We start from the raw sequence: 15,391 nt of genomic DNA, 5'->3' as shown, positions 1-15,391 counted from the left end.
AGCTCTTGCTGTCCATGATAAAACTGGTCCGATCATTTCCTGATAGGATGCTGTACTCCAGTCTGTCAAAATCAGAGCTGTCGGCATCAGAAGCTTGGACACAAGTCACAAAATGACCCCGAGGTGCCAGTTCACTCACATACGACTCATATATTAGCTGGTTAAAAACTGGAGGGTTGTCATTCATATCTGTTATTGAGATACTAACGAGAACCTCACTGCTCAGTGGTGGGAAGCCATTATCAGTTGCTCTGACTTTCAAGCTGCACTGCTGTATGAGTTCATGATCCAGCATCCGGGCTGTCAAAATTAGGCCACTGCTACTGTCTATATGGAAATAGTCAGTGCTGTTAAAGGTGTCCTGGACTATCTGATACTGTACAATCTTGTTATTGTCAGAGTCAGCATCAGTAGCAACAACCTGCAGTACAGGAGTCCCAATCAAAGAAGCTTCAGACAGAGTAGCATTATAAGCTGACTGATCAAAAACTGGAGGATTATCATTAACATCATTAATGATCAAGTCCACAGTTACCTCAGCACGAGCGCCAGTGAGGGCATCGCTGGCTCGCACCACCAGCTTGAAAAGGGAATTTATTTCATAGTCCAGTGGGCTGATGACACTCAGAACTCCAGTATCAAAGTCGATATTAAACTGGTTGTAGGGATCTCCATCGACAATGATATAAATGATACCCTGGCCTTCAGGACTGGTTGCATTTATGCTTAAAATTGGTGTGTGCATTTCTACATCTTCATTCACGGAAGCTGTATAGAAGGGCTTGTCAAACACAGGCATTGCTTTGTTAACAATAGTAATGGGGAGCTCTACCAATGCAGACAATGATGGGTTACCACCATCTTTGGCAAGAATGACAACTAAGTACTCTATATTAGACAAATCAGAATTAAAGGCTTCTTTTAAAGTGACACTACCAGATCCTCTATCAATTTCAAAATGTCCGTAGTCTTCCTTCAGCAGGTATGACACCTCACCATTGTCACCCTTGTCTTTATCAATAGCTGTCACTCGATAGATCAGGGTACCAGGTTCAGCATCAACCTGCACAGCAGCATAGTATGGAAGTCCTACAAACACTGGGGCATTGTCATTTATGTCCTCAATGTAAACTCTCACCACGACTCGAGCGACACGGAGGTGATCTAGCTCTCGGCTTGCTTCCACCACCAGCTCATACAGCTCCTGTTCCTCCCGGTCAAAGGGGATGCCAGTGGTCTGAATGACTCCTGAGGTGGATTTGATTTTAAATTTGTTTCCAGGGTTTAATATGCTGTATTTCAAAGGCTCATTGAGGCGGTTGCCAACAGCATTCACCACAGCGATCTTTGTGATATTGGTGCTGTTTTCTGAGATAGAAGTGGAATAAAAATTTTGTGTGAAATGGAGTCCACTATCCATGGCTTCTTTTACCATTATTGTGACCATAGCAGTGCTATAAAATTTCCCGTCAGATACTCTTACTATTAGCATATAATGGTCTTTGGAGAGACTATTGTTTTTAATGGTGAGTACCCCTGTGCTTGAGTCAATTAAAAAATGGTCCATATTGCCTTCAATTATACTAAATGTTAGTTCAGGAGGAATCTCTGAATCTGGGTCTGAAGCTTTGACTTTGAGAACCTCAACACCAATATACGTGGGCAGGAGCAAGACTGTCTCAAATACGGCCTGGCTGAAGACTGGTGGGTTGTCATTGACATCAGTAACCTCAATGGTCACTTCAACTGGGCTCTCTGCTGTAAGCTGGGGATTTCCACTGTCTCTAACATGAACATGAAAATGGAAGTGGGCTATTGTTTCATGATCTAAATTTGCAATTGTTCTGATTGCACCTGTGCTGGAATCTACTGTGAAATACTTTTTTGCAGTCGATTCAACAATCTGGTAGACAAGCAAAGCGTTCTGGTTGCTGTCAGCATCAGTGGCACGTATGACGAGGGGACTGTTATTCGCACTCCGGACCACGCTGTTCACAGGAGCAGCTTCACTTATGCTGCCCGAGTACTGAGAGAAGAGAAAAACTGGTGGGTTATCATTTTCATCAACAATCTGAATGTTCACAGTGGCATTTGATGCCATGCCTGCCATGTTTGTTGCCTGTATGATGAGCTGATAGGAGGAAGCACGTTCATAATCAAGGGCCTTTTGACTAGTGATCACTCCAGAATATGGGTTTATGGTGAAGACTCCATCAACATTGCCATCTTTAACCTCATACACTAATGTGGACTGACTGATTGCAGAGAGAGCAATGACGGAAGTACCAATATCCATATTTTCATTAACCTCTGCTTGGTATTCCTTTAGAGTAAACTTAGGGTGGGAGTTATCTGCCATTGTCACAGATATCCGCACAATTGCTGTTGCAGACAGAGCTGGAGAACCTTGATCAGTCACTTTGACTGACAAAACAAACTGTCCCATTGTGGTTAAGTCTGGCTCCTTGAGTAATGTAATGATGCCTAAAACTGGTTCAATCTTGAATGTGTTTCCCGTGTTTCCTAAAACACAAATATTGGAACGAGATTAGAAATGAAATATGACTCACTTGATGACAACTTAAACCAGGAGCAATAAGCTGCATTTTTAAAGGAAGTTACTAAAAAAAACCCCAAAAAATCCCCAACACATAAGTATTCTGAAGGCCCTTCCAGCCTTTCTTTCTGCCAGTCAGAGAGCTCAGTAGATGGTGTAGGTATTCAAAGCATCAGAAACTCAAGTGTTGCTACCTCTATCTTGATTCTGAGCACCAGCATCTGAGCAAGACCTGCATGTACAGTACTCCTACTGAAGTAAGGAAAAGCATCCCTAAGTTATAGAAATTAGTCAAATACATGTACACCTAAGGCAAAGAAATGAGATCAGAGGCTAACAAGCCAATTACATGACTAATGGATAACAACTCAGGCTCCTAATTGAATGGGATATTAAGAAACCATACAGGAGATTACAATAGTTCAAGACTCAAAGAACTGAATATATAAAGGTTAAAGTGGCATTTAGAAAAAATAAAACAGAGCAAATAGCATAGAAAAGAGATTCAAGTGTCTTGTGGCCCAAAGGTTTATCATATGATCTCTGAGGAGGATGAATCCAGATGAATGAGATTTAGTAGAAAATGTCATGAAATGCCTGTTACAACATGAAAGCACAGATATCATTCACTGCATAAAGGTGAAAACAGTAAGTTTGGATCAGAGAACTTTTGGGGGGCCTTTATTTCTTTCTGGTCTTTTTGCCAATCTCTTCTTCAGCAAGACAGGTTCGAAACTTTCTATATGTATTCTTACCCTGTAATTAGAGATCACCTTTAATTAGCAATCCATAATTTTCTGTTTTATTTGAGTGCTTGCTTAAAATATAGGATACTTCATATGTATATGGCACATATAAGCATACAGACTCTATTTCTGAATTTGATTCTAAAAGCAAACAGCATATACTGAGTTACAGTGATTTCAATCATTATAACATGCTCCCTCTATTTCAATTCACATCTTAAAACCTAGAACTGCTTCCAATCTACAGTCAAGCATCCATCCAAGTCTTGGAGAGAAATATATCTCAGGTGATATTTTTTTTTTTAATAGTGACTGTTACAGGTGCTGTGCAGAGCAATACATGTGTAAATTGTAGTTGGAATGCCAAATACATGGAATACTAAATGAAGTGAGGTAATGAGAACTATTTTTAAGATACAATTCACTATCTGTTGTAAATTCTGGAGGCTAATTTAAGATACATACTACTCTATGTAGTTCAATACTGGTAGTGGCTTTCTATTTATATCCTTCCTTTCAGATCAGTAAAGTTTACTCTGCTGGCTAAACCAAAAATTGCGCTATTCACCCAGGAGCTAAGAGTCTTCCAGAGCTACAAAGTCTCATAAAAATCACAGTATCTGTCACATTTCCAGACACTACAAATGCTGCTGCAGTTATTTTGTCAGTGCTTGCTAATACAAATAATTTTGAGCCACTGACTGCCTCCTGCAAGGCCAGAGCTGGTTCTTCTCCTTTAGGAATTTCTTATGAAATTACACATAAACTACTTTTTTTTACCCATTGCTCTCTTCAGAGCAATGTAAGATGAGGTGAGTAATTCCCCTGAATGAAAGAGCGGTGTACAATCTGAATTCTGCCGTTAAAATCAATACCCTCAACTGCAGATTTTATGGATCTTAGAAACTACAGCAAGACAATACTGAATTTTGAGGCATCTGAGATTGGGACATCTGTGAATAATGAAACTGGAGGAGTGTGGGGCTTACAGTAAATGGAAGTCTGAGGTCTGACATTGCAGGGAGAGCTCATGATGAAACAGAAACAGGCTGTAATGAAAAAGAGAGTCTCTAGAAATAATCTAATAGCTAAAGCATCTTTTCTAATCATAATATTTTTCTGTCTGCATCATACCTGATTCTATTACCAGTGTAATGGGAACCATACTCCTAAGATGTCAGGATGCTCTTTACATTGTGGTGGCACCTCTAGATGATTGGGAGCCCATAATAGTAATAAGGTGTCAAGAAAAAGCTGGGAATAGTCTTGAAAAACTTTGCCCCAGGAACCTGATCTAGTCTGCTCAGAGTTTGTTCCACAAGGCACAGCATTGTCCTGTCTGGACATGTGTAAGACTGCCCCTAATCTAAGTTAAAAGCCACTGGAGAATACTGAGAAATAACTGCTAAGACCAAACGCAGTGCACAAAGGAAATATTTGATTTGGAGTGCTAACATCTTCCTCGCTCCAAGTTCAACACTTTCAGCTGCAAAAGACTTCACCTTCTGGTTTGCTGAAGGTAATCTCCTTCCACAGAGCATACACGATAATGAGAGAAAAATGGTTCCTTGGGTCTTCTCTAAACTTCCAGTTATATCATCTTAATTTAAGGTGTGAGCTTGTTATATGAAGCTAAATCAGTATGAGATGGTGCAGATATTCTTATTTCATTGCTTATTTGTCATTTAGCCTGTTCCTAATTGACACAAGCTATCCTAGCTAGTAACAAGTCTTTATAATAATACAGGGATAAATAATGATCCAGTAGGATAGGAGCCTAATGGTGGGAAAGGCTTGTGATCTGCCTAATATGGGGACAATCTGAAGTACCTGCGACTTTTTTTTACAGCAATATAAGTTTCAAGTTTTGCTATTAGTACAGTGGAAAGATTCATATTAGGAATAAAACCCCCTAAGTAGAAATGAAACATTACAAAATTCAAAGGCTATTAATTTCTAATTGTTTCTCTCTTTTTCCAGTTACCCCCCTTATATATCTGCCAATGGTTTATCTCAAAGATAATTCTTAACTTCAGATTCATCTGACTCAGAGAAACATACATTCACTTGCACGTGTGTCAGAGATAATGCAAATGCTTTACTACTGTGGTATGTTCTGTGATGGCTTTGACCCAATGGCTTAAGAGGTAACAGGCTCTGTAGCCATCTCGTGAATAAGAATCAGTCACAGAATAACAGAATGGTTGGGCTTGAAAGGGACCACTGGAGAGCATCTGGTCCAACTTCCCTGCTAAAGCAGGTTCAGCTACGGCAGGTTGCACAGGATCCTGTGGGGTTCTGCATGTCTCCAGAAAAGGAGACTCCATAACCATTCTTGGGCAACCTGTTCCAGAATGAGTTTGTTCTGACAGGTTTTGGGTATAGTAGCTTCAAAACAAAATTTAAAAAAAACCCAACAAAACAACAAGAAGGTGTCTCCTTTGCCCATCTGTACAGCAGAAAGTAAACCAAAGAAGCTGAATCGTGTGTCAAGACAGATCACCATCACAGCACTGTTCTGTGTCTGGCATGATCCGTGATATTTCACTTTTGGCCTCTGTCCTAACCTGCTTCAATAGTATAGGTGAGCTCTGCATTTTCTCCTTTGTCTTTGTCCAGAGCCGTGACCTGCAACACTGCTGATCCAACTGCTGCTGATTCAAACACCGAGGCTTCGTACAATGGGCTGGTGAAGTAGGGACTGTGGTCATTGGAGTCTTCCACATTTATGATGGCTCTGGCCAGGTTTCGTCTATAAGGGAATTCTTGATCTCGGACCTATAGAACAAGTGCATAACACAGAACTTCATAGTCATCTAGTAAAACTTCACAAATATTACTCATCTGAGTGTGGAAACTACTTTCAGTTCTATTTAATACAAAGCAATAAAAAAATCCATTTGTCCCAAAGAACACTGAAATACATTCGCACACAAGATGGCAAATAGTAAAATTAAAGAAAAAGGAAAGATCTTAGGGACTTTTTTTTTTAATTGTGAAGAAATGCATTGCAACTAACCATCATGACATGAATTTTTGAAGTGGCAACCACAAGAGATTTTAAATTTGGGTTGAGGTTCGCAAGAAATACTCTTTTTTTTTAAATACTTGCTGAATGCTCATGTCTTTATCTTGCCATTGCCTGCTTTACAGCATATAGCATGTCAGTCTAGTGCTTGTAGCTGCTAATTGACTACTTCATGACTATAAATGTACATACCTTTTGGAAGATGATGATACCAATAGTGAACAGAGTAGGAATTACCTCATGAAGTGCTTGCTGATAACTGCTAACAGAGGTGTAAGTTACCACACCTGTCTCAACCCCACACAAAATACCTCAGCACTGCTTCACTGATAATCCTGCCACCACTATCCCCAAAAGTTTGGTTCTTCTTAAACAGAGGAAAAGACCTATTGTAACAGGTGGAGATCAAAACCAAGCACCACGGAATTACCTCTGTCAGCCATGTGTTTCTGTGATTCAGTTCATAGCTATTTCTTGGTCTGCTTACCAAAGGACTTGCAACATTTCATTTTGCGAGCGGAGACCACACTCAGCTGCTGCTTGCTGCATCTCACAGCAGCTTTCTGCTACCTAGGGTGCCCTGCCAAAGATGCCCCTGTACCTAATACACCATGAGTAGCTCCTTAGAAGGCCTCTGCTACAGAAGTCTTAAGTGGTGAAAAAAAATAGTGGACTACAATGTTTAAACTAACATAGATTTTTTTCTCTTTTAATTAAAAAAAAATTATATGTCTATGATATACAATCTCCACTTGAAAACAGACAGATTTATGTTCTATAGCTTAGGCACACCAAGCAAAAATTGGTAATTAACATTTTTATGTATACCCCAAGATTTGGAAATGTAGATAAAAGAAAGCTATTTTGTATATCAACAGTTTATGTACTGAAGTAAGTCCATAAAAGTAAGCTATAAATGAGGTTTGTATTCAGAAAGGCTGTAGCGTTCTCCATGGCAAGAAAGCAGTTATCTCCCTGTGAATAACTTCTCAAATAACTTTCAGCCTCAGTTCAGAAACTCTGAAAATTACCTTGAGGGAGACGACCAGATGCCAAGAGATTAAATAATTTCCCGCTTGCTCTGCCTTGAGATAGCGAATCATATCACATTCCATACAATGAGTTCACAATAAAGTTTCCCAAAAAGCCGAAATAAAAACTGTGAAATAAATACGCAGCAGGGCAGGCAAGATTAAATTAGTGACTACTTATTGCACTGAGTCCTTTGCTCACACAAACACTACGCCATGCATGTACCTGAAGCAGCCATGACTGTGTCCTGACCCAAAGGAATATTGCATTCTTACCATGACATTAAGGATGTGCTTATCTTGAGCTTCATGGTCTAATCTCTCAGCCGTATAGAGAACCCCGGTGTTGGGATCAATTCTGAATTTTCTCATGCTGACTGTATCGATGCTGCTGTGAATAGTGTAGCTCAGCTTATGCTTTTCATCTCTGTCTATAGCTTCAATTTGCAGAATTTCAGTATCAGGGAGGATGTCCTCTGAAATGGTGACATCATAACTTGGCTGAGAGAATTCTGGGCCATTATCATTGTTATCCAACACTTTGATAAGAACCTACAGTTAATAAAAAAAATTCGAAGTTATTGAAGTCTAGTCAGACTACTGAATAAGCACCTAGAGAAATGCAATTTACTTTGGATGGCTGAAGATGTTAGGCTGCTGCACGGTGGGATTGAGAAACATTATTTAATATTAAATGCTTACTTTTCAGATCAAAAGAAATAGAAAGGATTTGACTTTGGAAGTAAAACGTTCCTAACTGTAAGGCCTAATCAGAACCTGATAAAGTAGTCCATATTTCCAGTATGTATAGACTGGAAAATATTTCTACAATGGTCATAAGGAAAGGTTTTGTCCTTCCTTGTAACTGCTTTGGTTACAAGAGACTTCTAGAGCTATTATGTAATTTGCTTTCCCCTTCACTATTCACAAGACTATAAAAGAATCCTTAAATCTGCTTTTATACAATCAAGATTCAGCTGAACCCTGTGTTTTCTGCCCAATATATTGTGTTGGGGCTTAGTGGCAATGTCAAATTGGGACAGCATTGGAGACGTCAAGTTCTTCTGACACCTCAGATTGCTCTTACACCACTTGAGGTGGGCACAGGAGACACAACCTCAGTACCATGCAAGCCTACCCCACACAGATAAATACGTACCACCAAGGACAGGTGATCTAAGGGCACTGGTGAAAGAGAAGGATTATTTTTTTTGTTACATCCTTGCTTTTCCTTTGCCAGTGATGGCTGCCTTTATTGCCAGCTAATTCACTTCCCCTCCAACACCTACTTGCCTCCTTTCTGTTGCAGTTTATGAATGGTAGGATGCTAAAAATGTGAAAGAATGCTGTGTTCAAATGAATGTGTGCTTCGAATTTGTCTTTAAAACCTCAGTATTGATCCTTAAGGAAACTTGGGAGAGGGGAAAAACAGGCCAGCGTGCTGCTCTTGCTGCCTATTACACCCATTTCAATGTATCACAAGCTGACTCTGATAACTAATAAGAATCACTATTTTCCAAGCTTTGCCTTTCACAAATTACGTTATGCATGTGTCACTCTGATGACATTTTGTGGGTTTTGCCATTGGAGAAGTCACTCCCTGGGGAAAATGTGCTTTCTAGACTTTGCATGCCATAGATTCCTGTGGACAGTGTGGCAGCAAAAGCCCTGACAAATTGTGTAACACTGAAAGCTGAAATGTGAAGAGTTGACTCTTTTTCAGTGCTAGAAACAAAAAGTATCTTTTGCAGAATATGCCTGTGAAAGCACACATCTAATTTTACAGTAAGTGAAACAGAGCAAGCTTTTTACTCAAAGGCTTTTAAATAAGAAATAGTCCAATTAATGACTTGGGAAAGGCATGAAAAGGACTCTTTGGTCAGACTAGGAGACTGGACCCATCACTCATGATATTTTCTTTGTTGCTTTGAAAAGTACTTAGCTCTTTTTAAAGCAAGTATTTTATTATTTTGCTTGATCAAGCCCTGTTCACCCATACTTTCTTAACAGAAGAAAAATACATCTATACTTTTACTGCAATATTGCACAAACAGATGTTGGCCTCAGAGAGAAATGAAACTTTAGATTTCCATGATATGCGGAAGGGTTTGCAGAATACATTACCAGGAGGAACATGAGCAGTTGTAAGAAGCAGTTGTAATGAACTAGCCTGGGAACTGTTTAAAAGACAGCTGAAATAAAATGCTCTGTAAGTTAAATGGCATAAGACTTGCATTCCATACAATTTCATTTTCACCAGATTACGGCACGCCAGAGCGAAGCAGGGCGAAGCGTATATTAAGTTATGCTTCAGTCTTGGACAGATAGCAATAAAACTGGGGGAAATACACATTGCTGGGCCTATAATAATGATGAAGAGTTACTTAGCTTTTTATACTTTTATTGTTGCTATAATATATCAAGGCATGTTTCTGACCTGACCGAGGACAAAAAGAAACCCAAACCTACATCTTACAAATATCTGAAGAAACTAGTTGTAACATATGAAAGAAAGCCTGAGGAGAAGATTAAAGACTTGACCTCTAATCTAATGGGATGCACAGCCAGTGCTGAACCACATTTTAGTGTAAGGAAGAGACAAAGAAACAATAGGAGTTGGGGATAATCAGTGTTTAATACTTATAGATATCTTTCTTGAGCAGTTTTGATACTCGGTCCTTGACAGGTACCACTGTAACATGACTGGATTATTTTACTGCTGCACTGTTAACACAGATAATTTATTTTTCTTTTACTTCATGGCCAAAAACTTTCTCATGTATCATTTTAGACATCCCAACAGAGAAGTAAAAACTTTTCAAATGGATTGAAAACACCAAGAGGGTTTTACTCTGCTGATGCTAGTAGAGCACAGCCTACCTTGAACAAGTATGCTTCCATGTGAGGGACAGGCCTGTATCTGTGAATTTATTTTTAAAATTGGGGTGTGGAAGCTGAAAATGTCCTGGAAGGCAAAAAAATAAATCCACAGGAGCACACTAATGTTTCTTAAAAGTACTGTTACAGAAGTGACATGCTATGTTGTCTGCATGGTATATAATCACCCCAGAGCAGGGATTCACTTCCTATAACATCTAATGCATTTTGGGATCACTGGCAAACTGAGAAAGCAGAGGAGGGCATAAAGGTTTATCCATCCCAAAGCTTGCACTATGACTGTCCAAACCACGGCTTCATGATTTCTGCCCTCACTAGACTGCACAAACTACACAGGGTGGGACTGGATCAGCATCAGAGACCAAGGGTAACCCATGAGACTGTGGAAATTACAGCACAGATTCACAGAGCAGAGTTTCTTCCCACTGAAAAAGGTGTAAGGTATTGCCATGACACACTTATGGACATGATCGTGCTTGGGGAGTGCAAGGCATGGAGAGGGGAAAAGATAAAAAAATTGAGGACCTCATTCACTGCGATCATCAAACTTACAGGAAGCTATGCACTTAAAATTGCTTTGATCATTGCCAGAAAAAAACTTATTTTTCCTTTTTTTTCATTTTCTCTCTTTCACTTTACATCTACTGTAAAACTGATTAAGTGCCTATTTAAGTGGCAGGCATCTTCCTCCCTAGAGATGACAGTATTTTAATGATTTGTCAAGTGATCCACATTGAAATACACATTATTTATTACATACTTTGCACTTCAACAGCCACTTCCATCTGGAGATGGAAGACGGTGGGTTAGAGATGCTAATGAATAAAGAAGTCATTATTAATTCACAATTTCTTCTATTTAAGCAGTTAAGAGCATTTCTAATTTTTGTCAGCTGTCCCTCAAAATTCCCGAGTGTCAAATGTAATTTTAACATTTCTCTCCTTTAATAGAGGGGGGTGTATTTTCCTTGCAACAAAAGAAAGTTAGGTTATATATGGGAATACTGATTATACAGAGCTCTGTTAAACCTATCCACGGAACTCTTTAATCTTCTTAAAAATTGAACTATCTTGGGAGGTACTTGAAACAAAACCAGGTAAAAGAAAATAGAGTTTAAGTCCCATTTTAAATAGGTACTAGTCCCTCAGTTCTTACATTTTTATAGAGCAAGTGACTGTTGTCCCCATATTTTGCCCAAGAAAACAATGCCTTGCAGCAAGGTTACCAAAACCATGGGTGAAGGGCAGTGGTAAAGCTGGGGAAGGTGTTTTATTTGAGCCACATCCCTTTTATTAGGTCACTTTAAAATGCCATCCTTCTTACGCAGATTTCCTGCTCAAGCAGGATAACTTCCCGTAAGATGTTACTTGAAAAGAGGGACCCTTTTCTTCAATAAAGGAAAATGTGACACTGACATGAACACCAGGTTCATAGAAAACCTGATCCTACAAACATACGTGAAGTTGAGTAAACTGAGTGCTGCCAGATTGTTAATATGAGGAAAGTTTCTCAAATTCATGTAATGGCTGCCAACTTTAGGCATAAAGTATTGGTTCTACTGGCAAATTTCCTATTGACTTCAAAAGGGTCAGCAGAAGAGTCCCTGAAGTATTATGCTTTAGCCAGCTGGTAGCACATCTTTCACCTCAAATCAAGTGTTATACTACTGAAGTGACTCAAAGACTCCCAGTGTCTGTGTAATTTAATATTTTCTCCATATTTATTTCCAAATGGAAGATATGGCAAGAATGAGCTGTGTGGCATAAATATCCTTTATTACCGCATAGATGCCTGGGGTGTTAAGCTGTGACAATACCCACTGTGTGGAATCAAAGCCAGGCTTTAAAAGTTTCCCAACACATCTCCAAAAGGTGACGAATGGAAATGTTTACTATTTGTTGGCTGCTAAGCAGGGATTCCTCTTCGCTGAGGACTGTTCAAGATTACTGACCGAACTACTCTTCATTGACAAACATTAGTTGCAAGTCTTTTTTCCGCGCTCATAAAGCAAACATGCAGCAAACCAGTCTCTGCCTGGTTCTTCTTGAAAGCCTGTATCTTTTCCAGAGCATTGTGGGCTTCAGAAAGGCAGGCTTGCCTCCTTCTGCGTCCATTGTGTGGAGTCTAATTTATAGTCTGAACAAGCGCTTCGCTATAAAAGACTTGCTTTTCCCTGCTCACTTCCTATTTCCCACAGTTAAAGCAAGTTTCAAATAAAGGAATCATGGGCCTCCAAGATTACAAATTAGGCAAAGTAACACTCAGAGCATTAGCAAAGACTTTGTACTCAAAATGGTAAGTGAAAGGCCTAGAGAAATACAATCAAATCAAAGCAGGACAAAACCTAATGCAGGAAGTCTCTCCAAAGCTGTTTTTAATGTTGCCCATAACAAATACCTTTGGTTTAGGCACAGACGTATTTGAGTGAAAACTGGGTAAATGCCAGCAGCTGCTTTACAGACATTTGAAGCTGGAAGAATCTGCTTGGCTAATTGCTTGGTCTGGGCACAGTGTTGTAGTACAACCTATTAAGTGACTGAATTATTTAAACTCAGGTTACAATTCTGTACAGGTTTTGAAACCTATTTTGATTTAAATACTGCTTTCAATAGTGTTACCACATAGCTTTATTTTCTACTCCCTGACAAGTTTTTCTTTCCTCCAAATCCCAACCTTAACACAAAAATTAAGTTTCCCTACCAGCCTCAGTGGCCAGTTATTTATACTTTACTGCGTTCTTTGTGTTATGTTAAAATTGAAGGAAAAATCTTTGCTTCAATGCAGTGCTGAGATTGCTGGACGTGACAGAAAAAAAAAATTAAGGATTGGACACATTATAGTTTGGAGGAAATGTTCAACAGAGCAAAAGTGAAAAACTGAATTGAATCCCCATGTCTCTTTTTCTGCCCTAGAAGAATCCACAGCCCAGAACTACTTCTGGCGGGCTCTAATGTCTGCTCTACATTTTGGCCATGGTCCTCTAAGAAGAGCTTTTCACCATTCATTTAAAGAGAACCACCTGCACTCAGGGTGGCTGATCAGCTCCTCTTAAGAAAATGTTGTAAATAAAAGGTGATCTCTGAAAGGTGAGACAGAAACTCAGAGTTTAAAGTCAATCCTCAGCACAAGAACAAATGCAAGTCCAAAACCTTCTGCAGGGAGAGACAGAAAGGGGCATGGAGCAGTAACTTCTTCTGTCTGCTCTTCCAGTCTGGTTGGCTCCAGCAGAAGGTATTGTAAGCGAACATGTATTGATCTGCAAAAGCTTTTCAGAGGGAATTGCATGTTACCCTCTGAGTGCCCACTCTGCAGGGAAATAGGTGGTTTTGCAACAAGTGAAACGGAGGCTCTTTTTGTCTCCTAGATTGGAAGCAACAGCCTTCGTGCTCTAGCACATCTTTTCTACAGAAGTTAGGATGATGAGAAAGAAGGAGAAGGTAGGAAAATAAGCAAGGAGTAAAACCATATTTTTCACATAGTAACATCACTCCAGAGGTTGTTAGAAAAACGTAATTATCTGCTAGGACAACATTCTCAATAACAGTGAAATGTTATAATAACTTACATGATAGTTCAATGATTACCCCCTGTACTCTGCTCCTGTGGGTATTTTAGCAAAACTCGCGAGTATGCACTACAAATAAATAAATAAATGCTATTCTATTCCTCTGCTGTGCTTGTATGTAAAAGATCTGAGTTGTTCAGTAAAAAAAAGGGGTTTGGGATAAACCTGACTCATGACCAGGAGAATTCCTAATGTTGCACACTCAGTTAGTCAAAATTGTGGCAGAAGCAGGCATTTAGATGCCATTATAATGATTCCTTGTTGGGAGAGACCTCTCTGTGCTCAAGCAAGGGCACAAGACCCCTTTGCAGCCCAAAGGGAGGTGATGGCTGTGGCAAGGAGCAGCGTCACTGCACAGAGCTGCTGTCCTGGCTCTCTCCCCAGCACACAGGATACAGAAGCCCTGATCCCTCTGCAAGGCAAACAGCTCGCCTGGCAGCTGCAGGAATTGTGTTTCATGGGAATTTAGAGCAAACGTATGCCTTCAGCCTTTAATAAATGACTGTGTGGCCTCAAGCAATGATGGATAAAAGAAAGGGAAAAAGCAAAAGCTCTCCCTGGCTAAGTCAGGAGACTTAGCCATCCTAGAAGTTAATTACTGTGACTGAAGTTTTATACCCACACTTCAAATATATAAATCAAACAAGTCAACATTTCTTCGTATTTTGCCTTCTCCATCCCTTCTCATCCCAACTGCTGCCTGGATGGTTCAGGCTTAGGTGGATGGGCAGCATGGTGAGTGGCAGTGGCTCAACAAGTCCTGGCACTTTGGTGTTCACTTTGGAGACTGTATTTCTTTTGGAAACCTTGATCATGCCCAAAACAAGTAGGCTTTTGGTTACACAGAAAGTTTGTAACTTTTTTTTGTTAATACTCCGTATGTTCTTTTTGCCTCTTTTCATAACAGTGAAACCATTATTACAACAGATGCAACTTTTAAATCAAAATGCTTTCCTTCCTCTCATGGTACGGTAATGAACCATGTGCACAGGAAGGCATGAAGGAAGTGAACAGTTCATCGGAGTTTAAGGCATGCAGGAACATTGCTGAAGAAACTTCACCAAGTCCATGCCAGGGATCATGTTACCCAAACAAAAATCTTTGGCATTTTTATGCTGTATTTTACCACCTTCAACTGTGTAACAGACAAAAGGCCAGGAAGAGATAAAGGAGAACAGCTGGGGTGGAATAAAAAGCAAGAGTGTTCCATTGCACATGGTGATCATCAGCTGCTTCATAATAAACCATCATTCAAAAGGATGTATTTACAAAATTGCTTTCTATTTGCTTCATCTTCGACCGTATCTTCCTGCAGCTACAGTTAAAAATATGTGGTACTGTGTACACGGAACAAAATTCTTAAAATGTTGCTTTACCAAAACTCAGAATAAGGCCACTGAGAGCCATCAGTAGATGACCTATTCCATGACATTTTTTAATTAAAGCTATCAGTTTTACTTTTTATTTATTTATTATTCTTCTAAAAGGCAATTACGATGAAGAAGGTAACCAAAGGCTCCAAAGTACACCCAGAAATACAGTAGGAAAGCTTTGCAAAATGGAGCA

The 15,391-nt window shown here is 39.6% G+C and overlaps 1 protein-coding gene across 1 annotated transcript in view; it reads right to left on the bottom strand.

The window, feature by feature from the left end:
- Positions 1–15,391, bottom strand: part of FAT3 (FAT atypical cadherin 3) — a 338,586-nt gene that overhangs the window by 82,159 nt on the left and 241,036 nt on the right. The window contains exons 8-10 of the mRNA XM_008634940.2: positions 7,639–7,914; positions 5,871–6,081; positions 1–2,523 (exon numbers count right to left, since the gene is read on the bottom strand). The exon at positions 1–2,523 is cut by the window's left edge and continues 701 nt beyond it. Coding sequence (XP_008633162.1) covers positions 1–2,523; positions 5,871–6,081; positions 7,639–7,914 — 3,010 coding nt within the window. The remainder of the gene's footprint in view (positions 2,524–5,870; positions 6,082–7,638; positions 7,915–15,391) is intronic.

Source organism: Corvus brachyrhynchos, unplaced genomic scaffold (assembly GCF_000691975.1).
Source record: "Corvus brachyrhynchos isolate BGI_N302 unplaced genomic scaffold, ASM69197v1 scaffold44, whole genome shotgun sequence".
Lineage (NCBI taxonomy): Eukaryota > Metazoa > Chordata > Aves > Passeriformes > Corvidae > Corvus > Corvus brachyrhynchos.
This window is presented reverse-complemented; position numbering and strand designations above follow the sequence as displayed.